Source organism: Herpailurus yagouaroundi, unplaced genomic scaffold (genome assembly GCF_014898765.1).
Source record: "Herpailurus yagouaroundi ecotype Mexico unplaced genomic scaffold, PumYag 140, whole genome shotgun sequence".
Lineage (NCBI taxonomy): Eukaryota > Metazoa > Chordata > Mammalia > Carnivora > Felidae > Herpailurus > Herpailurus yagouaroundi.
Window position 1 is genome coordinate 78,208,782 of NW_024412395.1, and position 23,477 is coordinate 78,232,258.

The window sequence follows — 23,477 nt, forward strand, 5'->3', positions numbered from 1 at the left end:
TAATGTGTAGGGTGCAGAGCAGCAGAGGATAGCCTGACTGAGGTCACAGTCTGACAACTCTGAAGAACCAACCAATGACCACACAGGTGGTTACACCAATGCCCCAAAATCTTCATTCTTGTTAATGATCTTATCACCCTTCCTACTGAATATTTTCAACTAATTTACAGTTCCTTTTTGTAAAAGATACTCAAGCAAGATTACAGTCATCTGATTCTCAAAAAAAAAAAAAAAAAATTCATTTCATGTTGATCAGCTACAATTTTTAAAGACTGCCCAATTGGATACTTTCCATTCTAAGAAAAATGTGAAAATGAACAAATATGTATTGACAACATAGTGAATTCTAAAGAAGGAGAAACATTTAAGTGTAAATAGCACCGAATTCTCTAGGAAGGAAATAGTCTTAGAATTATCAATAACTCCACAAAATAAAAACAACAACCTTAGCGAGAATGAAAAAGTTCTATGTGTTTTCAGTCTCTGAATGCCTTGGGCCCTAGGCCCACTTAACCATCACCGTCCCGCCACAGCCACACCTGCAGGAAGGTAGGCAGTTGGTCGGGTCACACCTGCAAATGTGCTCCCAATTCTGGCATCCGGATGTTCTCTCGCTTGAAACTGCACGAGAAAGAAAATGTAATGCAAATAATGATGGATTATATGAAAATAATACAGAGGATGCTGTCAACATCGCTCACTGACTCATGTCAAAATATTTTACCCAGTAGCTTTCTAACCCATCATTTCCAAGCTACATCGCTAATTTTAAAAACAAGAATTGTCCCACATCACGCCTCTTGCAAAAGAGTAAGAATTTTTCTGAAAAGGTGCATAAAGAAACACAAATGACTTTGTAAAAATTAAATCCCAAATCCCAACAAATTCTATATCATAACTTGTAAGCCAATGAAAGTTCCTGACATGCATTATAAAAACCCCATATAATATCGTAAGCTGTTGTTTGTCTAACTCTCCACTGTGTCTTCTGCCTTTACCCAAAAAAAGGCAAGATTTGATTATCTCCGCTGCATCAGCCAAGACAGCAACACCAGCTGTTCTCATTGTGCAGCCTCTTCCTCGCGGCCTCCATGTTAATAACCTGATCATTCCATTTTCTCCTTCAACTGCCGGCTGCAGCACCGCGAAGAGACAAAAACCCAGGCCCATCTGCAGCAGCTGTAGGCACTGAACTGTGAAGCCACTGGGGATTTATAAACTAATCTGTAACACAACACTGCCTTGTTTTTACAAGTGAGAGGCCACATTTGCGCAGACCTGATCTTTTCTTGCAATAAACTGGGAGCTGGGGAGAGTTAGAGGGTTAGGAAGAATGAAAACAAGATATCGAATCATTTGCTTGGAAATGTTTTTCCAAGTATTTCCATAGATTTCTTCCAAGTCAATTGAGAGACAGGTAAATGCTGATTTTCAAGGTGCAACGTGTATGAAAACTGAAGACAATTAAATTTTTTATCCCTATCAGGAAATAAACTATATTTTTAAAAAATCTCCTAGTCCCAAAGTGTTTCCTCAAGGGTTTCTTTGTACAAAGGAAAGAATTCTTGAAATGGAAAATAAGCCATCTGTGGAAAACTGAGCTCCTATTTCTCTATCTCTATACAGATCTGAGTCTCCAACCGAACTCTTTCAAATGTTTCAAACAGGTATGTTTAACATCTCCCAGGGGAGGCTATAGCATAGAGACCAATCATTTAACAGAAAATAAAAACAAAAACCTACATCTGTTAAAAGATGAAGTTCTGAGATACCCAGACCTTAAGGAGGACACAGCACCTGCTGTTCCGCCTGAGGAGTGAATTGCATTGTGGGAAGCTGCAGCTTGAAAGGAGACAGGTGACATCTGAGTGGTATCTCCACTTATGATACTCGGAATGTCTCGCACAACATTCATTGCTGCATTTGATTTATATGCGCTGTTATAATCTGCACTCATTACAATCACTTAGAACAAACTACAGGCCTCGTTATGGACTGTGTGCTGTCTGCCATCAGTCTTTAAGAAGTGTGGTGCTCAATTTGCCCACTGACATGCAAGGTCCTGACCTTGAAGCTATTAGGGAGCAGATTAGACACAAGTGTGATCATGTGTGCAGGCATAAGCAAACCAAATTAATTTCTGGCACAGGGAGGTAGCCAACAAGACCCTGTTCTTAGGGAACCAGAGAACTTCCTCAAATCCCTGATGGAGCTGAGCTAACAGCATGTTTAAGGGAACCCGGTTTTGAAGATGAAGCACATTCATGGTATTTAGAGGGTTATTAATCTAGTTTCCCCACAAAGTGTTTGCTTGGCTGATCAGATTAAGGGATGGAGCCTTCCACAGTGCACCCCCACCACAGCAGGCCCCAAGAAATCTGTGATACTTCACAGCCTTGGACATATTGCACCATGTGTACCCAGCTGCTTCAATAATTAGCTTATGAATGTATCAGCTGGTTCTGTGATTTTTATAAATAATAACTAACCTACAGAGCAGAAAGACTGTCGAGAGCCTTACAGTAGCACAAAACTGCAAGGTGCTCCTAACTCTGACTTGCTGTTCCACTGAACGCCGATATCCCCTACTAGTGGGGCTCCTGTAATGCCATTTATAAATATTTATTTTGCATTTGAAATGGCCATCTATGTGTGTCAGTTTTCTTCACAGCAGCCATAATTTACTTTCCTTTTGCTCTGGCTCACCACTCATTCCACGTATTTGTAGCCTTACCTTCCGAAAATCTATTCTCCCTCCCCACTTCCCATCTCACCCTCCATCTTTTTATTTACTTGATCCTTCCACTGACCCATTCGGGATGCCTATCTCTGTTTTCTCAATGGGGGTCTCTTATTAGCTTGTTTAGTGGCTAATGAATGTGTGAGAAAGTGCCATGTTGCTGCATGAACACACATGTATGAAACTGTGAGTGAACCCACCACAGAAGAGATAAAGAGTCCCCACATTGGGATTTTTTTTTTCATTTATATAATTTTTGCATGCCATCCAAGAAAGTTTTGCAGTATCAGGGAAAAAAAAAGTGTAAATGTCAAATAAAACAGTGACAGATGACAGTATTCTCTATTGAATAGCACTGTTTCTGTCGTGCATGTTCAATGGGAACTCATGAATTATTAATAAACAAATCTCCTTTTTCTGTTAAAAATCTCAAGTAGGTTTTTTGTTGTTATTCCCTGCCGTGTTGTGTGGAGAATTCCAGGAGATTTATTTTCATTTCAGAAATGCTGATATAGAAGTTTATCTGATTTCCAGTCCTGGTCAGCACTGGGAGCAGGCACCATGAACTGCAGGTATATACCTATCTGTAATTTCTCTTTTAGTCTGGCTGTAAATTCTGACCAAAGGTTAGTTACATATTCATATAGTCAGGTTAGCCTTTCTAGTATGGTAAAACTGAGGCTAAAAAGTGAGTTACGGCCAGGAAGCTCAGAGAATTTTCAACTTTGAGCCCTGAGACTAACTGCTAAGTTCCTGGTCTGACATTAAATGATTGGGTTACCGTTGGGCAAGTGGTTACCCTCTTACAGCTTCTGGAATATAACCGCAAAAGGAGGGGTTTACAAAAGATGGTCTCTAAGTTCCCTTTCCAGCTCCACATTCCATGGTCTGTTACCTTGTTATTTGTCAGAAATAGCAGATAATAATTAGCCATCAGGGTTAAAGTATAAAGAAACCACCTTAAGCGGGTGATTAAGGGCAACATCACCAGTGATAACATATGGACATCATGAACCCTGTGGTATGACGCACTCCAAAGGACACAACACAGTATCTGCAGAAGTCTTGCCAAAAATGCATAACCCCAGTTGAATCATGACAAACCCAAATTGAGAGACGTTCAACAAAATAACATATCAGTATTCTTCAAAAGTGGCACTGTCATTAAAAAAAAGAAAGAAAGAAAGAAAGAAAGAAAGAAAGAAAGAAAGAAAGAAAGAAAGAAAGAAAAGAGAAGCGCCTGGGTGGCTCAGTCGGTTAAGCATCCACCTCTTGGTTTTGGCTCAGGTCATGATCTCACAGGTTCGTGAGTTTGAGCCCTGCATCAGGTTCTGAGCTGACATCGAGGAGACTGTTTGGGATTCTGTCTCCCTCTCTCTCTGCCCCCCACCTTGCTCATGCTGTATCTCTCTCCTTCAAAATAAATAAAAATAAACTAAAAAAAAAAGAAAAGAAAAAGGAAAGACCGAGGAATGGCCACAGACTCCAGAAAACTCAAGAGAAATAAAAACCAAATGCAGTGTGATTCCTGGATGGGATCCTGGCACAGAAAACGGATATTAGTGGGAAAACTACTGAAATTAGAATAAACGTTTTAGGTTAGTTAATGGTATTAAAACAATGTTAATTTCCTGGTTTTGATAACTGCACTGTGGTGACGTAAGATGCTAACAACAGAGGAAGTGAGGGTTATATGGAAACTGCACTATTTTACAACATTTCTGTGACTCTAAAAAATTTGTTAAAAACAAAAAATGTCAAAAAAAACCTACGTAGAAAAATATCCATGGAGTCTAAGTGTAATGATGACAAGGAATTTATGATTAAAACTCTTTTACCTTCAAACTCTGAATCCAGAGAAGGAATAGAAGTTTAAAGTCTGCATCCTTGTAATCAATGGTTAAAGAGTTCCCAAGCATTCAATGCATAAGTATCTATAACATCTCATTTTAGCCATCTAATCAGCCTCTTAAACAAATGTTTCCTTCAGTCAAAAACACAGCTCTGACCACCCTTTCCAACTATGCAGGTGAGGAGACACTCATACCATTCAAGATATAGTTTGTTTACAATCCATATGTTCCGGAAAAGTTGCCTGCCAATCTAAATTTACAAAGCAAATCATGTTGTAAATGTATTAGGAATCTTTACTACTTGAAGGAATGTGCCATTGTTTCTTTTTAAAAGATGAATAATCCCATAGTTTATCTTTTAGTGAATGGACAGTTTTAATTAAAGATCTACTTAAATGAGACATCCCTATTTCCCAATTCAAAAAGCATTTAAAAAGGCAACAATAAGAACCGTCATTTGCTCCTATTTTTCCTTCATGGTCTCGTCTCCTATCAATTTCTCTATTGACTTTGTGCTCCAGCCATGGTGAATTACTCCCAGACTCTGAAGATACTTGGTATTCCACCTCCAGGCATGGGCTGTGGGGTATATACCTACCCATCTGTGATTTCTCTTTGGTTTCAACCAATGGCTGGCTGTAGTTGGTTTAGCATTTTTAGTATGGTAGAAGGAAGGCTAAGTGAATCATAAGCGTTTTGAGCACAGCTAATACTGCTCATGTTACTCCCTTGGCTGGAATGTCTCATATTCAACCTTCTGTCCCCCCTGAGAAGGTACATGCCAAGGCTCAGCTGACAAGGCCTCACCTGATCTGTGAGAACTGTTTGGTCACTCCTGTATGACCCCAAAGCATGTTGCTTATACTCTTCTACAAGTTGATGATGATGATGATGATTATGATGATGATGATGATGATGATAACGGTCAGCCTCTTGGGGTGCCTGGGTGCTCAGTCGGTTAAGTGTCTGACTTCAGCTCAGGTCATGATCTCACAGTTCATGAGTACAAGCCATGTGTCGGGCCCTGTGCTGCCAGCTCAGAACCTGGAGCCTGCTTCAGATTTTGTCTCCCTCTCTCTCTGCCCTGCCCCCTTCTCATGCTCTGTCTTTCTCTGTCTCTCAAAAATAAATAAATGTTGGGGGCACCTGGGTGGCTCAGTCGGTTGAGCGTCCGACTTCAGCTCGGGTCATGATCTCACAGTCTGTGAGTTCGAGCCCTGCATTGGGCTCTGTGCTGACAGCTCAGAGCCGGGGGCCTGCTTCAGATTCTGTGTCTCCCTCTCTCTCTGACCCTCCCCCATTCATGCTCTGTCTCTCTCTGTCTCAAAAATAAATAAACGTTAAAAAAAATTTTTTTTTAAATAAATAAATGTTAAAAAATTAGAAAAAGAAAAAAAAGAATTGTCAGCTTCTTGATGGGGCGGAGGGAAAAAGTTGGTTTCTGGCTCATTTTAGCATTTTCAGAGCAGTGTGATCCTTACACAAAAAAGACACTTTATAAATGCTTATTAGATGTACTGAAATTAGCTGAGTGCATAGAAATTAGCCTACTGGCATGTTTTACAGCCTCAAATTCAAAGAGGTATCGTTGAAGAGGGGCACTATTTCTCTGAAGTTACCCTGTCAATGTTCTGAAGATTGTTCTCCCATCTCTAATGCATGAATACAATAAAAATGGGATGATCCAATTTACATTATATATTAATGTGTTATATATAATATATAAATGCAAATAATGACAGGTCTCTCAGAATATTAATTCAGTTTGTAATCTTATAGCGAGCACCCATCTACTATGTGCCATACAATGTGCTGGTATGTTACATACATCATTTGTCTTGATTACTTTTATTAAAAAGGTGAATTGAGATCACCAGCAAGGAAGTGAGTATTTGGACTATGAAGCTCAGGAAAAATATCATCATAGAGAATATGACATGAAAGGTGGAGCCTGAAAGATAAAGATGGATTTCACTAGGTGGGGAGAGGAAGTAATCAGAAGAGATAACATTACCAGCAAATGCATGGATTTAGAAAATTATCACACCCCAGGAATCAGAAGCAACTTTGCAGTCTAGAAACAGATTATAAAGAATAACATGCAAAGAAATTTCATCTTAATCGTATGGGCCATGGGAGCTAAAGAAAGCTTCTAAATGATATGACAATTAACTTTTCTTTCTTTTTTCTTTAAAGTTTATTTATTTTCAGAGAGAAAGAGTGAGTGTGAGTGGGAAAGGGACAGACAGAGACATAGGGAGAGAAAGAGAATCCCAAGCAGGCTCCACACTATCAGGGCAGAGCCCTCCACGGGACTCAAACCCACAAACCCTGAGATCATGACCTGAGCTGAAACCAAGGGTCAGACTCTCAATCAACTGAGCCATCCTGGTGCCCCTTTTCTTTCCCTTCCTTCCTCCCTCATTCGTGTCTAACAAGAAGTCCTTTGAGAAAAAACTATGATAAATAAAGTCAACATCACTTATCCTAGCCTAGATATTTTTTTTTTCCCCAACAGTAAAATCAGGACTCACAATGACCTGGTAATGGTAAAGTACATAATTCATATGTTTCACCCAATAGGAGTTTTCATCCTCACAAAAAAAAAAAAAAAAAATGACATATATCATAAATACTACACTATATCAATAATTCTAAAAAATCTGTTCTCATTATTCTAACCATTTTCCTTTCTCTCCGTGTGTGTTGTTATTGTTGTTATTCACATGAGAATTTTTTTACAGCTTTCTTGGATTAAAAAACGAATGAGGAAGGGCAGTATCTATTTTACTTATAAAACATTTTAAAGTTTTAAAATTTTCAGGTAGACAGCAACAGAGTGACATTCTGCAAATTGCATACCAAAGGCTGAGAATGTCCAAATAACCAGGCAGGTCTTTCCCAAAACAATAATATGACCAGTGTTTGAGTGTGGACCCCAGTAGATATGGGTTTGAATCCCATAAGCTCCAAACCTTCCCTTGAAGTGATGGGGGAGGGGAAACAAAAGGGAAGAGCAGTGTTTCTGTCCGTGGTACTGAAATGTCACTGTGTACTGCGTGATTTTCCTACTCCAGGACACTGGTAATGACTCCAACTTCTCCCAGGCCCCATGTTTTTTCCTTTAAAAAGTCTAAGTTTTAAAAAGTTTAAGTGTTGATGACAACTTTCCTAGTTTTTACAATATTTAAGAATAAATACAAACCAGCATTTGCTTAGCAACAAACACAAGTTTACAGCCTAGTCTGATCTACAAAGAGAGAAAGTGAGTAAGTAAGTAAATAAGTAAGTAAGGTTGTATTTGCCTTGAAGACAGGGCCTTGTCACAGTCATTAGGTTGTAATGTGCCCTAGGGGCCTAACACAGAGCTGATAAGTGAATTCAGCCTAGAAATAGTAAGAACCCCCCCCCGGCCCCCCCCCCCCCCCCCCACACCCCGCCTTTGCCCCTCTAGGAACTCCAATGAATGAATAAGTCAGCAAATGAACAGTTCTTTAGGAGAATGACTCAAAGCTTCTTGCACAGAAATGTAAAAGGCCATTTACTCACCCACATCCTCAATACAGAAAATGTCAGCATATGTAACCAAAAGGAAATGTTTTCTGAGTGTCTCAAAAGAAAATTCATATTATTAACCACAGACAGTCGCTTTCTAAATGGAAGCACATAAAGTCCCCAAACAAACTTTTGTAACTGTGAAAGGATTTCTCTTCAGCTGGTTGAGACTCTTCTGAAGTGTGAAATGAGCCAGATAATATTCAGCTCTTGTTTCTTAGTCACCAAATTCTCTTTTCATGAATCCAATAAGTGTCTATTAAAATAAATAAACCCCCTAATGATTCAAGATAACCTAATCAAGAAAACTGAAATGGATAAAAGGCTAACTGCAAGGGAGACTTGTCAAGGGCTTCAGTGACTCCCTGACGGGGAGGTCATCTAAACCCGAGAAAGGTTTGTGCTTAGCATTTGGTTACAGTTCAAGGTTAATTATTTTATACCTTGAATGTGGTAAGTAAAAATGATCTGCTTCTTTTTGTATTTTTCAAAATTGTACACTAAGTTCTAAACTATTTTCATGGGGACCAATTTTCAGCTGTCTCTGGGCATGTCTCTCACATTTCTATGGATGTGTTTGTAAAGATTGAATCTATAATTGAGAGTAATGAAAATTTTATTTCAAAACAACTCCTTAACTTCTGTTACAGAGGACTCAAGACAAAGGGGAATTTCATAAAATCTCCCTCCTTGCCAAAGATGCATGGGAGAAACAAAGCTATATAATAATGTGGAGACGTGGTATGATTTTATATAAATATGTACACACATACATACATACATGCCTACATGACAATATGCACCTGAAAAAGCCATCCATATCTGTCAAAAAGATGAATGAATCTAGAATTTTCTACTTCTCCACTTAAATACCAGAAAGGTATTAATAGCAAAATGTTCTAGGCTAAAACATCAAGCAGAAAAGAACCAACATATTTCAAGTCCCTGACTTCAGGTCCAAATTCCACATACCTGTGACATAATACTATATATTTTGCAAACTGCCTCAAAAATTTGTAAGTGCGTGGGCGGGTGGAGGAGGGGAACCCAGACACAGAGGAAACTGGGAATAAGAATTTGTTTTTTTTTTGAAAGATCAGAGCTGGCGCCAGAGTGAGGCAAGCAAACAACTAATGCACAAAATTTAAGGAGTGCGGCTCTGAAAGTGTGTGCCTCCTTCACATTTATACCTAGGACCCAGCTTGCTTCACCCTGGTCTTGGCCCTGTGAAAGGAAGATGATTACACAGTTTCTACAGCAAAGTGGTAGGGGCTCTTCATAGGCACAAACATTCTCCAGCTATAAGAACCCTGATTTAACTCAATGTGCTCTTTGTAAGAGGGCTGGAAGAGTTTGGAGAAGTAGTTTTAATAGGTCAACCTGATTTGCTTCACAAGCAAGTTTACAAAGGTGCCATGCCATGAACTGGAAAAATAATGTAACTCAAGGATTTCTGCAGTAGATAAAGATGTGCTTAAAACTTGTACAAAAACTTGAGCCATGGGTAAAGGTATCTGACTTTTAAAAACTGCCTATGAACTCTGTGATTAATCTTCATTGATATCTAAATAAAGGCTTCCTTAAAAGCTACTTTTAGAGCATGAAACATTAACATAATTAATTGTGGGTTGGTAAAAAGATCCCCATACTATAAGATTAGTACAAAAACTGAGACCTTGAGGGAGTTTCTGCTGACAATCTCAACAGAATGTAATCTTTTGAGATTATTCTGAAAAAAAAAAAAAAAGGCAGAGAATGAAGGGCTCAATTTGACCCTTAAACATCGTTGACTGCCTGCTGTAATCTGGCATTTGAGAATGTTGAGAAATCTAATTTCTTCACTACTTGGCATAGTAACTTTTTTCAAATGGTAATTGTAGTGTAAATATATTAATTTTTTTCTATTTGAATTTGGTGGATACGCCTGAAATTGTAGTGACAATTGACAAAAGTAGAAAGTTCTCCTTGATAGGCTGTCGATATGACTGCATTACTGAGAAAGCAGCCTGGCAGGAAGGGGCAGCTACTGAGGATGGCTACATGCCACGTTTTAGCCTGCCTCACATGCTAAATAGGAGATAGCAAAATCATTAGGAGTGAGACTGAGACCACCCACTCACATGGCTACCACTTCCTGTCACTTTTTATACCAGAGAGATGGCGCAGCCAAACATGTACTCCCGATAGCCTGAGATATCCCAGCTCCAGTAAAGCCATTCCCATAAAGGGAATGTAGTAAGTTAAGATAAATGTCAAACATCTTTTTGAGCAAAGTGGCAAAACCTTGATCTCTGTGTGATATTTTTGAAAGGCTAAGAAACTAATGATGAGATAAAAGGTAGTATTTTATACTTTGTAAATTTACTCTCCTACATGAAAAGCTGGGCTTAAAAAAAAGAATTATAGTTTTAACTTGTCTTACAATTACGTGTTGTACAGTATGATCTCAATTAGGATATAAACATGCATGTGCACATCCACACACACACACACTACACATTAGAAAGAAAGACACTGGGGTGCCTGGGTGGCGCAGTCGGTTAAGCGTCCAACTTCAGCCAGGTCACGATCTCGCGGTCCGTGAGTTTGAGCCCCGCGTCAGGCTCTGGGCTGATGGCTCAGAGCCTGGAGCCTGTTTCCGATTCTGTGTCTCCCTCTCTCTCTGCCCCTCCCCCGTTCATGCTCTGTCTCTCTCTGTCCCAAAAATAAATAAAAACGTTGAAAGAAAGACTCTAAAATGTTAATAGTGGGGCGCCTGGGTGGCTGTCACTTAAACATCTGACTCTTGGTTTTGGCTCAGATCATGATCTCACAGTTCATAAGTTTGAGTCCTGCATTGGGCTCTGTGCTGACAGTATGGAGCCTGCTTGGGATTCTTTCTCCCTCTCTCTCTGCCCCTCCCCTGCTTGCGCTCTCTCTCAAAAAATAAATTAAAAAAAAATTAAGATGTTAATAGTAACTACCCCTGCACTGTAGAATTACAGGTGATTCATGTTTTTACCTTTATACTTTTCTTCATTTTCTAAATATTTAAAAATAAGAATGCTATTACTTAAGCAATCATAAAATAGAAGTTTTTGCTTTAAAAAAAAGAACTATGTACAACTAAATTGTGCCTGGGCATTTTTAAGAGACACAAAAGCAAAGGTTAACGTGGTAGCACATGACTAAATGAAGAAAACATCTTAGTACATATACTGAATGTGATGTTTTTCTTTATGTAGAGTTGTCTATCTTTCCTTTGCTTTTGCTTTATTTTAAAAGGATCTGTCGTAAAGAGCTGCATATTTTAATCATTCAGAGTGTTAAGCAAATTAGACCATGTATAAGGGGAGATTTTATGATAGGAAAGAAAGTTCATAAAATCTGAGTTTGTAATCTACATCTAAAGCTAAGTAGCCTTCTACTCAGGAATACAATTTATTAAGTCAGTAGGAACATGGAATATAATTTTGTTGGATAGAAACATAAGTAGTAAGGAAGGAATAAAGGTCAGTACACAAAATCTACTTAATCCTAATGTACATAAAGCGTAGAACATACTGAAACCCAATCACCATGGAGCACACAGTTTCTATGCGGAAAAGGATTTCAGAATTGTGTACTGGAGGCCAGAAACTCATCTTCCCCAGCTGGAGTAAGATCATGATTATGGCGGCAGGGAGGGGAACTCCAGGGTCTTTTAACTCTTGGTGGAGATGAGGACATCCTACGTCATCTCACCAGACAGCCCCGTGGGTCTCTGTTTGTTCCCAGATGACTCTCTTTCTGTTACCCCAGCAGCCTCTGGGGTTGGCCCTTCCATTGCCACCATCTGAGATTTCACAACCAGGTTATCTGTCTCTCCTTTTTGCAGTGCCCCAGCAGCTCTCTACTTTCCTAATATAGAAAGCAAGCCCTCACCACCACCAAAAAAAGGGAAGGAAACCCAGTGCCTTGTTAAAGGTTTTGCTCACTTGTTGTCTTTTATATTTTTAAATGGGGACATGGGAGAAGAGAAATTAAAATAAGCCCCTTCCCATCTTTCTACCTACTCCATTCTTACCCAAACATAGTAGGAAAAGGCAGTCACGTACATAGAGTTGGGTCTCTGGGTATACAAATAATAAAGAAAGACTCGCTCTCTTTGCCAAAAAAACACCAACTTTAGATCATCCTCAGCATTCAATGAGCTGAACTACTGTAGACTATAAAAAGGAAAACAGGTCAGTATATGAGAGAAACAGTGAATTCGTTTCTGGGGAAAGGAACAGTTGACGTCAAGGGAAAGAAATGTGGCTGAAGATGCTGTCACAGAGCACATGGCCAGCCCTGGAGGACTGTAGTGGCCTACTGTGCTTCATCTCTCTTCCCACTTCCCAGATTCCCACTTCCCAGATCATGTGTGATAGGTGCAGTTGGGGACAAAGGGAGAAAGCAACCCCACGGAGTGTAAGAGGAAAAAGCAGAGTACAAGAAGCAATGGAAGAACAAGGAATCCTGTGGCCACTCAAATTGCACACCGGGGCATTCATTCCCTGGTGGCTCTTTGTATGTAAGGGTCATACTGAAGTGACACAGAAAATGTTCTGTATGATTTTAAATGATGGTTCCTACTGAGGACCCCTCCTACTAAGGACTCGTAATTCACAGAGAACTTCAATCACTGACCAATAATAAAGACCACCAACAATCTGAATATTCTGAAGAAAGAAAAAAAAAACAAAAGGACAACCCTCAGGATTCTCTCTCTCACACACACACTGATCCTAAATTGAAAATGAGGTGAAATAAACATATGCATAACCATACCTTTCCCCCTGATTTTTTTCTTGTGCTTTTCCTTCTTTGACTCCTCTCCAATGAAGAGGAAAACAAGGTCAGATAGGAAACACTCAATGGAATTCGATGATAGACTGGTCATGCATGACAAAGGAGCTAGAGCTGAACTGGAGAAAGAGGCCTACAAATGCATCCTGACGTACCACACAAACATACTTCCAGTAATATATTTTCGCCAACAGGACCATAGACAAACTGTACGAGGTAGTCACCCTTTCAACTCCTTTTCTGAACCCCTCTTCCCATTGTGTCCCTAAACACTTACAGCCCTCAAGGACCACCCTAATCTCTCCAAAATTCTCCTTTCTTTGTCCCACTTCTCATTCAAAGTTTGCCTAACACAAAGCTTTATGTATTATTAATAGCTGATGACAGCAATTCAGAATAGAGAGTGGATGAGGTTTAATGGAGGGTTCACTTCTACTTTAAAAGAAATTTAAAATGGAAGGGAAGAGGTTGCTCTGCATATTTGAACTGAGCCTTCACAAGGTTCCAATCTGACTCCGGTTCATAAGAGTTCCTAATTAAAGGTCTTCTAATTTTATCTCCAAGACAATAGAGAGCCCTTGTTATTTTTCTGCCGCTTTAGTCACTCCAAGAACTTCTGATCCCTCCAAAGAAACATGGAGGGAAGAAAGGGAATGCAGAAGAGGAAATGAAAATCTCTGTATTCTCAATCTTCACAATCCAATAAAGAGGGCGTGGCCACTTCCCACTGCAGCTTGGAGTGGTTAAGTATTTTGGCCACACACACACACACACACACCCCTTATGGATGACATGCCAAATATATATATACAAGGTACCAAATACTGCAATTAGTTTCACTAAATATGCTCTTTACAAAGTAAATGATGGTACTTACAAAAGGGAGTGAGTATCTTATATCTTATGTTAAATTGCCTTAGAAACTATCAGGTAAGTTCACTTTGTTTGGGGGTACCGTTTTTATAAAATCTCAGAACCTGATTTGCCAGTCTAGTCAGCTCTCTATCTACAATAAGGTTCTCCGTTCATAATTGAGAATGAGGTCACTGTCCCAATGAAAACCAGAAAATCCTCAAAGCAACTTATCCCCACTGAGGCTCAATCCTCAATCTTACCCTTTAGCATATTAATTCCCAGAAGTACATTTTCCTCCAGATTCTACAAAATCAGGGCTACTGAGTTCTTCAGGAGGCATCAAAAATTTGGAGAGCCAAGCCGTGCCAACTGGCAAATACAGCTTTCAATCAGCCACCTGAATTATTTTGGGAGGCTGGAGGCATCACCATTTCCAAGAGCCGTTGGTGCCAAGTGAGCAGAAAGGTTACAGGCAGTTTGAATCAAGCTCTTAGACTATGGGTTTCAGTTTTTCTTCAAAGCTGCTTATGAAAGAAGGACTGAGTGAAACATTGATATTTACGTCAAGTCACAACTAAGGGGAAGGTTTGCTAAATCAATTGTGCAGCTTTTATACTCACTGCACACTTACCACATATGTCCTTTATTACACAGTGGAAAACCATTAAATGCACAGTAGTTTTGCCAAGTGGCATTATGCATTTAACAGCTTTATTCGTTTAACAGCCCCAACTCTCATTATATTTTGCCATGTGGTACATGGGATTTTATGCATTTAACAGTTTAAGAAGGCTCTATGGTGTTTTCCTTTCATGTATTTCATACTATGGTGGACATCGTATCTTAGAAAACTGTATTTCAATGATTTCATTGGTGAGAGAAGAGAAAGAATAATCAGCAAAAATGACTATCCTTAAAATAAACAGGGAAATGAATATTTCAATCCTCTTCTAAATTCCTTGATATTCTACTCCTTTCCCTTTATCATCTGAAAAATAAGTAAGGTGACTGTGAAACTACAGAAAAAAAAAAAACTATACAATATTTAACTATCATTTTAAAAATGGTAATTGAATTTTCACTGAAAATCTTCCTGCTTAATAGAAATATAATATTCAGTAACTCCTTTTCTTTACAGCACACAACAGAAGATCTGTTAAGGAGATCCTGGACCATTATACCATTTACATATGTGGGATGAAAACATTTGTCATGCGAGGCCACAGAGGAAATCAAGCTCAGAATCAAAGGATCCTCAAAATTATGCTTCAGCTAACTTTTGTTTCCTCCACCCTGCACTGGATAATTATTCATCCTAGGGATAAATAAGTAACCACCTCAACATAACCCATTCGAGGATAGGGTAGTAGTTATCCCTTTAAACGAATTGAGACAGATAGTGAGTCCCATCAACTGTTGCTGCTTACAGAAATAAAAAACCTAAGCATCTGTCTCCCCTTTTCCCTGGAGTATTCCATTCCCCACAATCCCGACACTGAGAAACTGTACTGGATAAGCTTCTATGTTTTTCTGTTATGAATTTTAGCACTCATTCTGGACTCCCCCACCGCCCCACACATGTGTTTTTTCCTGGAAAAACAACTGTATTCTACACATAAAAGAAACACCTGACATGGCAAGGTGTCTCTGGGGCTGGAGAAAAGAGGTTATTATAACAAAGTCAGCAGTTCCCCTGGTGGGAATAAGAGAAGGGATGAGACAAGATTCCAACTAACTGAGTCTCAGGAAGATGCTATTTTGTACATGCTAAGTTTTGCTCAACAAAGAAAGAAAGAAAGAAAGAAAGAAAGAAAGAAAGAAAGAAAGAAAGAAAGAAAGAAAAGGAAAAAAAGAAAAAAAAGAAAGGAAAAAGAAAGGAAAGTGGATACACAGCAGTGCTTAGAATTATGAGAGAAATCATTCAAGGTTGATTCTATTTGAAAAAAAAAAAATCTTTAAAAGAAAAAATCTGGATTTTAACTTAGTCTCTATTTTAAACTCCAGTGGGAATAAAAGCAAACCATAGAGCAAAAGGCAGAACATGACAGGTTCCCTTGGGATTATTATTGTTATTATTATTATAGGAACAGATGTATTTTTATTGGTGGGAGGAGAATGGTCTAATTCCAGCCCTCGCTTTTGCTCTTTTAAAAAACCACTCACCTGACTTTTATTTGCAGCCACTTTGGCAAACAGGGCTTGAGACACCTTGGCCCTTTTCATCTCCTGTTGGATCTCGTCATAAATGGCAGCTGTGATGTTGACGTTGGCGCCGTCCACCTTAATGGGGAGGTCTGTTGTCGGTGTCGAGGTTTTGGCCTACCAAGAGACCATGAAAATAATAATTTAAAAAGTGCTGCATTCAGCCCAGCCATCTGTGCAGAAATTATCAAAGGATTTCAGTCAGCTGATGCCAAACTGCATTAGCTACAAAGGGACACTTCCTGTCCATTATTCTAATCAGGTTAATTGTGATTGGAAATAATTGCAGTGCATTCCTATAGGACATGCAGAGTCCTGTCAACCCTGTTCTTTTCCTCACGGTATCCTAGACGGTTCACAGGTACGATGGCTACCCCAGGCACCAAACTATAAGAGATCACCTAACTGGAAAACAAGCATGCAGAACACACACAGAGTTACCTCTTTCTTTCTAAAAATGGCACACCTAGGAGGAAGAGCCAATTCTTCCAGAAAAAAAAAAAAAAAAATGAGTAAATGGGTAGAGGTCTCTAAATAATAAATTATTACTCAATTTAATGCACTCCCCCGAGTCTCATTCTTTATTAAAGCTTTACATATGTCATTTGAGTATGTATGGTTTCCCATCACTATCATCATTATGCTACCCAGACAGTCACCTAATTTCACCTAGGAAATCAGTGGAAATGAAACAAAATTTCATTTCATAAAACTAGGCTTCAGAATGCCTTTGATGTGCCGTTTTCATTTTCTTAAACTCATATTGTGGTTTTATGTATTCTGCCGTGTTCGTTTTAATTGAATGATTTCCCATCAGCTTCAGAGACAAATGAAGGACAATATAGAAGGTGTCTGTACTTCTTGGGGTTGAGATAACCCTAAAACATTTGCATCTCCACGATCCAAAAGACTGCCAGAGCATTTCCTCTGGTGTGTAATGAGGGGCGGGGAGGGGGCAGGGGGCTGGGAAGCCTTCTCAGAACCCCAGGGAGCAGGACTGTGGGCAGAGTGGGCACCAATTTTTGGCACCTGAGCACAGCTGGCTGATTTGAACTAAACTGAAATTTTTCTGTCTGCACTCACCCTAGAATCCCCAACCAAGGCAGTTGTCACCAGATCATTACTTTCCTTCTATGGAGGCCCTGAGCTACTCCCCCACTGATTTAAGCAACACGCAGATTTGGAGAGGGACACAGCATGCAGTCTGGATACTGTGGGATCATTCTCCGTAGCATCTTGAAGGCTGAGTTAATGTCCTACGTTTCTATGAAGGCTTTAATTCATAAGATTGCTCACTGATTTTTGCATTCTCCTCTCTCCCTGTCTCCACAAAACTCTAGTTACTGCAAGGTAATAATAAGTATAAGGTATGTGATACTTTTTATTTGCCAGGCACTCCAGAAAGTGTTTTGCTTTTGTTATTTCATGTAATTATTTGAAGAACCCAGTACGTCAGACTTTATTATGTTCATTTGACTAAGGAAGACAAGTGAAAATAAAAGAAGACACTTAACTTCCTGGAAAGACAGCAGCAATTGAAGGAACCATGATCGGAACTCAGGAGTTTCCAGCTCCAAAGCACTGGCTGGGGACCACTGTGCTATCCCACCTCCAAAATCTCCAGTGTAGACTGGATGCTGTTTTTACAAGCATCTTCTTGCTTTCTAGTTTGGGGTCTTCCCACAATAATCCAATTCTCTGTCATTTTTTTTTTTCAAGAAACTCCTTTTTCTTCTCAAAATTTCTAGTTAACTTGCAGTGCTTTTCCAGCTAAGTGCATATTTTAGCATATCATTTCTGCCTTTCCCAACTGAAATTTCTTCATTAGCCTCACTGACTATCTCATCTTATTAGACTGGTCAAATCTCCTCTAGAACCCTAGAGGCTAAAGAAAAACCTCTCAGGGCACTATAATATATGGTTAGGAGCCCAGGCCTTGGAATCAAAATAATCAGTGATCAAATCCTAGCTCTACCACTCAATCATGTGACCTTGCACAAAGTACTTAACCCATTAAAACCTTACTTTCCTCAGCTGTAAAATGGGAATAACAACACAAAATGGTGAGGATTGAATTCATGCAAAATGCTCACAATACCTGACACACAGTTAGTGCTCAGTATGATCGTTTTTATCCTTATGCTGTTGTTTTGTCGTCATTAAGTACATCAAGAAATACTGGCCAACTGAAAGATTATGAGATGGGGCTCTGAAGATTTGATTTTATATTTTAAATTTCCTCCATTTGTTTTAAACTGGTAATAAAATGTTGATGGGGTCTAGGAAATATTCTCCATCAACCTACATGGGGCTGCCTGGGTATTTTAGATTGCTGGCTCCAACTAAAAGCTTAATCAGTGGGTATTCCTATAATATTTGTTCTCACAAATGAAAGCTTTACTAAGGATCTTTACTATTGAGATATGTATGTAAAGAAGTTTAAGTAAGTAATCATGAAATGTTTTAAAAGACTTTAATAACTTCCCTTTCTCAATGTTTAACAGAAAAAGAAAGTTCCAGAGAATGTACAAATGCCAGTGGCATGACTATATTCTCAAAACTATTTTGAGAAGAAGATTTTATATTTATATTCAGAAATCTCAAAACTGTGAAATTAAATGATCAATTTCCCTGTTATTCTTGTCCCCAAAGGGCACTTCTACCTGGGAAATTTCTAGATGAGATTTTTCTGCTGTTCAATACAGCAAAATACTGACCCTGGTTGTTTTGCCTGATAAATTGGTCTGGCTCTGAAAGCTTTCAGGTCTTTGAAAAGGTGCCTAAGATATAATTGCATTAGAAAAATATTAAAAGGAAATGGAAAAACAACCTGGACTTGACTTATTTTCTAACAAGTAGAAATGACTTTTTGAGAAGAGCTGGTTAAATGGCCATGAAGCATGGCTGGACTCTCTATAATGATTTAATGGGCTTCAAAAGTGGCAACAATATTGGTGAATTTAATAGAAGTAAATATTAGTGCAAATTAACAACTCGTCCAACTCCATAGCTCAATATATATGCCTCAAGATTTTAAAAAAATAAATAAAAAGAAAAATGCTTCATTACACTCATCCAAAGTAAGCAGTCAAGAGACTTATTTTTGGTTTAACAGTACCTAAAACTCATAATTCACCAAAGACTAAAGTGAAAGTATCACAATTTGGCACTACATGACAGAAAACGATCTTCAATTAAAAATCTATTGCAGAGTTAAAAAACAAAAAGTTATGACGTGTGAAAAAAAATGGATGTACTTGAGAAAGCTCAAGTATTTCTACTAGAATAAAATCTCCTATGTTTAATCAGTTCCTTGGAACTCACCAGAAAACATTCATAACACCAAAACTAAGCAAAACAACACAAAAACAAAACAAAAAAACAAAAAAAACTTTGGTTACAAAGTGCCCATTTTTCTGATTTGTACAAATGCATACTTGTTAAATACTTGTTTTGAGACATAACTTGCAGTCATCCTGGCAACAGTGAGTCAGATGGTTTTATCGTAAATCTATTGACCAGTAACAGTTTGGGAGAAGTAAAAAGTAGGCTAGAAATGAATGGGCTCAGATGTGAAGTGGAAAGGACACTTGGCTGACTTGAGATGTTGACCATTTAGTTAGGATCGCTTACGCTCACAGCATTACCAGACATGTGAATTTGCAGAAGGACCTGAGAACAGAATGCTTTTAAAGTGTGGGGAAAAAAGGAGAGAAGGAAAGCTGAGTCACTGAGTCCTGTAGGGAGATCACCCAAGGAAGGAAAATCATTAAGGCCTGCATACCTTCCCACTACCATTTTCTAAGGGATCCCTGAATGATCGCCCAAACATTCTGATCCAGCTGCTCCATACGCGTGCTTCAACCATACACAGATTTCTCCTCCATTTTGTCTTTTTCGAAGTGCATAAACAAGAGCTTGGATTACTCTCCTTGTCCTTGTCCCCAGCCCTAACCCACCCCCCTCCACCAATCCCCGCTTCCAAACTAATATACAGTTTAAGGAAAGTAGTGTTCTTACTACGTAAACTCAGCTTCAATTCAAATCCCCTGACTCCATCTTAGATAACTAAGTAGCTGTGTGTAAACAGTCTGGAGCCTACCTATCCACCCACTCCTGCCCTTTTCTGTGTGGAAGAATGGTACTTTCCTCAAGGGACAGAAATACCATATGACACAGTCAAGGATAACCATTCTTACATGGTCAGAGGTTCACATTCTCAGATCAACAAATCTTTGAATTATGTCTCTTAGTTTTTGAGAGAAACGCAGTATCAGTGAAGGCAAGATGTTTCCAAGGCCAAGACTGAAAAGTCAGCGGAGCAAAAATATCTCACCTGAGGGGTTCGGGAGGAGCTGGGACTGCTAGAGGCTGACGAGACCATGCTCACATTGGGATTCATGCTCCGTTCCCTCTCGTCCTGGTAAATGCGATCCCGCTCCACTTCCGGCAGATTGAGGAAATTCTGCATGGCCCTCAGGTTTACTAAAAGAGACTGAGAGGCTGTCCGAGGGTCTTCTTCCTTACGCAAAATCTCAGACAACAATCCCTGATTAAAAGGAAGAAAAAAGAAAAACAGGCCAAGTCATATCTGCAGGTACGTGTGTGGTTTCCATCATCTGCCCCCTCCCCCTTTGTTGGTATTACCAGCTGGCTGTGATGTCAAGAACCTCAGTCTAATTGCTGAGGGTTCTTCAGCAGTAAGATTTTGTGGGACTGTGCTTGCCTTCCAGGGCTGTGCCTTAATCTAGACCGTTCTATTCTGACACTTTATCATCACTGTAATAATCGTCAGTGTACAGAGATGCCAGCTAGCAAGGTAGGCGCTCGGAAGGCTTGTGAAACTGCAATTACCACCAGGTGCCTCCTACAAGTATTTCAGGAACTGTTAGAACTCTCTCTGCTTGAAACTGGGAACACTTGGCAGTCCTGCTCAGCTTTACAAATCTGCCAAGTTTGGTAAATTTAGTTCCGACATTTAAACAGCATGGGAGATTTACATCGACTTAAAAAAAAAAAAAAGTTTGGCTGAATTTCTGTGTGACCGGCCACTGTTTTCAATATAGATGTTTCTCATGGCAAAAAAAAAAAAAAAAAAAAAAGACACAAAGCAAATGTCCATAACTTGTGTTAACCCTCTGATAGCTTCTCAATCCACATACATAATTGGTATCCTCGTATGTGTACCAGAGGGCACCCAAACTTTTTTTCATGAGATGCCCTCCTTGGGGAAGCTCTAATCCCACCGTCGTAAAAATACAGGCACAGCTGGTGAGGGGTCAGAGCACACATCAGAGAATGCCATGTATAGACTCAGATAATTTCTGAACATGTGACTCATCCAAAAAGCTTTAAATAGGAAATTGGTGTTTTCATGTGCTCGGATGGCAGAGAACTCACAAAGGGAAGGAAAATGTTGACAAGTCTAGAGAAAAGTAGTATACACGCAAGAAAAGGGCTAGAACCAGAGTTCTAATCACTGAAGTAATCTGGGCAAAAGCTAAACAATTTCCATTCTGAACTCTTGTTAAATTTTCACAAAGAGACATCACTTTCCACCTTCTAATTCAGGGTGTCTCTTCTCAGGGCAATATGAGACCAGAGTCTAGGATCATCCTCCAGGAAGAGCTGAAATGCTAACTTCTGTATCTTAGAACACACGGGGCAACCCAAAATTGCGAAAAGTAGGTGCCAAAGACATTTCCACTGAGGGAAATATGAATGCAAAGAAAACACTATCAGATTTGTAAAGTATGGCTTAAATATAAAAAGGTGTTAGATCCAAGAAGAATATACCACCTCTGGTTGGAAAGAAATCTTCAGGGTAAGGTAGGCAAGTTTTAAAAATAAGTAATGCATTTGTAATGTAGTGAAGCAAATATCACAAGAGTGTGCATCACACAGCTATTAGCACTTTAAAGAGGTAATCACCACTCAAAGTATCATGTAAGACAATTTATAAGGATGTACACGTAGTATGACATATGATAGTTCTGTAATACGAGTGTCATGTTGCTTTGATTAGAGAAGTCTTTGCAAACAAGAATGAAATAAGCCACACAATGAAGCCAGAAGAAATGTTAAGTGCATGTCTGTGTGCATGCATGGCCAAGGAAAGGAAAAGGTAGGACATGAATGTGAAAATACTGTATTGGTAAAATGAGCATAAGAAAATCTAGATGTATCATGCTTTTAGAAGCAAGAGACATTTGTCTTCCAGAAAAGGTTACACAATCTAGGTATGGATTCTTTTTTGAAATTCAAAGTCAGTTCTGCCTTAAGTTATCCTACTTTCCACTTGCATGAAGCAACTTGAAATATTAATAGTTAATTTGTTCTAAGATAAAATTCTCTAAATTAATATGTAGAGAGACAAGAGGGAAGTGGATTTAAAATCAATACCAATAAGACACTAAGATTGATGTTTTCTGAGCTTTCTTTAATAATGAACTCAGTGCATACGGGATGAGTCGGTTCCCTCCTCCTCCTCCTCTCCTTTCTCTCTCTAGCATAAGCAACTTTAGCACTTTAATAAATCTCAGTCTGCCAAATTGGGAGGAATTTTAGGGGTTGCATGGATATAGTCTTTACACTAGTTATTACAACGATACTTATAGTACCTCAAAGGCAGTTTGTAAACGTATTCTTCTTCTGTGAAATTATTTTTGAAAGTGGAGTACATTATAGTAAAGATCTTACATACAAAATAGTGAAATAACAAAAACTATTGTTCTAATGGACCACGTTCAAAATAGCAAGTCTGTTCATTCATAATCAATAAAAAAAATATTGCAAAGCATAGAGGTCTTTTACTTGTTTCTCTTTTTGGCTTGGTTGACTGTTTTTTTTCTTCCCCCCACCCCCCCAACCCCTACACTGAAATCCTTCCCCTACATTTTTTACATGTTGGACAACCTTATGGGGAAATGAATCCATCTCTAAGAAAAATCAAGACAAAGCATCCTTGTAAATGATTGCTCAACAGCATCATTTCTGAAGTGACTGGGACACGATGTTTGTGTTCTAAGGGGCTGGTGGAATATACTATTGCCTCTGTTTTATTTGCCTAATTGAAGATAAAGTCTCAAACCAACAAGGTGGCCAGTGCTGCCTCCACTATTGCCCCAGAGAATGAGAACACTGTTCTAAATTATTTTCTTAAAGTCTCATCTGTGTAGCCACGGTTCCAAAGCAGATTCTTTTTACCTCAGACATTTTCAATAACAAGTGGCTAACTGGTGAGCACAAAAAGAGTTTTAGTTGTTTTGTTGAGTCTTTTTCATTTGGTTATTTATGTGCTCCTCGCTATTTAAACTGGAATTAAAAAAATATATAGTCCAAATTCTGCAGGCTCATAAATGTAGAGTGAGTTTATTTAGTTAGCTGAAAATCATCATGGCGAAAAAAAAAAAATCCAAAGAAAATCTATGGCATAATTTACACTACAAACCACCTTATCTAAT

The 23,477-nt window shown here is 39.0% G+C and overlaps 1 protein-coding gene across 3 annotated transcripts in view; it reads right to left on the reverse strand.

Moving 5' to 3' along the window:
• SATB2 (SATB homeobox 2) overlaps positions 1–23,477 on the reverse strand; it is a 193,590-nt gene that overhangs the window by 37,734 nt on the left and 132,379 nt on the right. For all 3 annotated transcript variants that reach the window (XM_040475780.1, XM_040475779.1, XM_040475778.1), the window contains 2 exons: positions 20,351–20,563; positions 15,976–16,131 (listed from right to left, as the gene is read on the reverse strand). In XM_040475780.1, the coding sequence (XP_040331714.1) occupies positions 15,976–16,131; positions 20,351–20,563 (369 nt within the window). The remainder of the gene's footprint in view (positions 1–15,975; positions 16,132–20,350; positions 20,564–23,477) is intronic.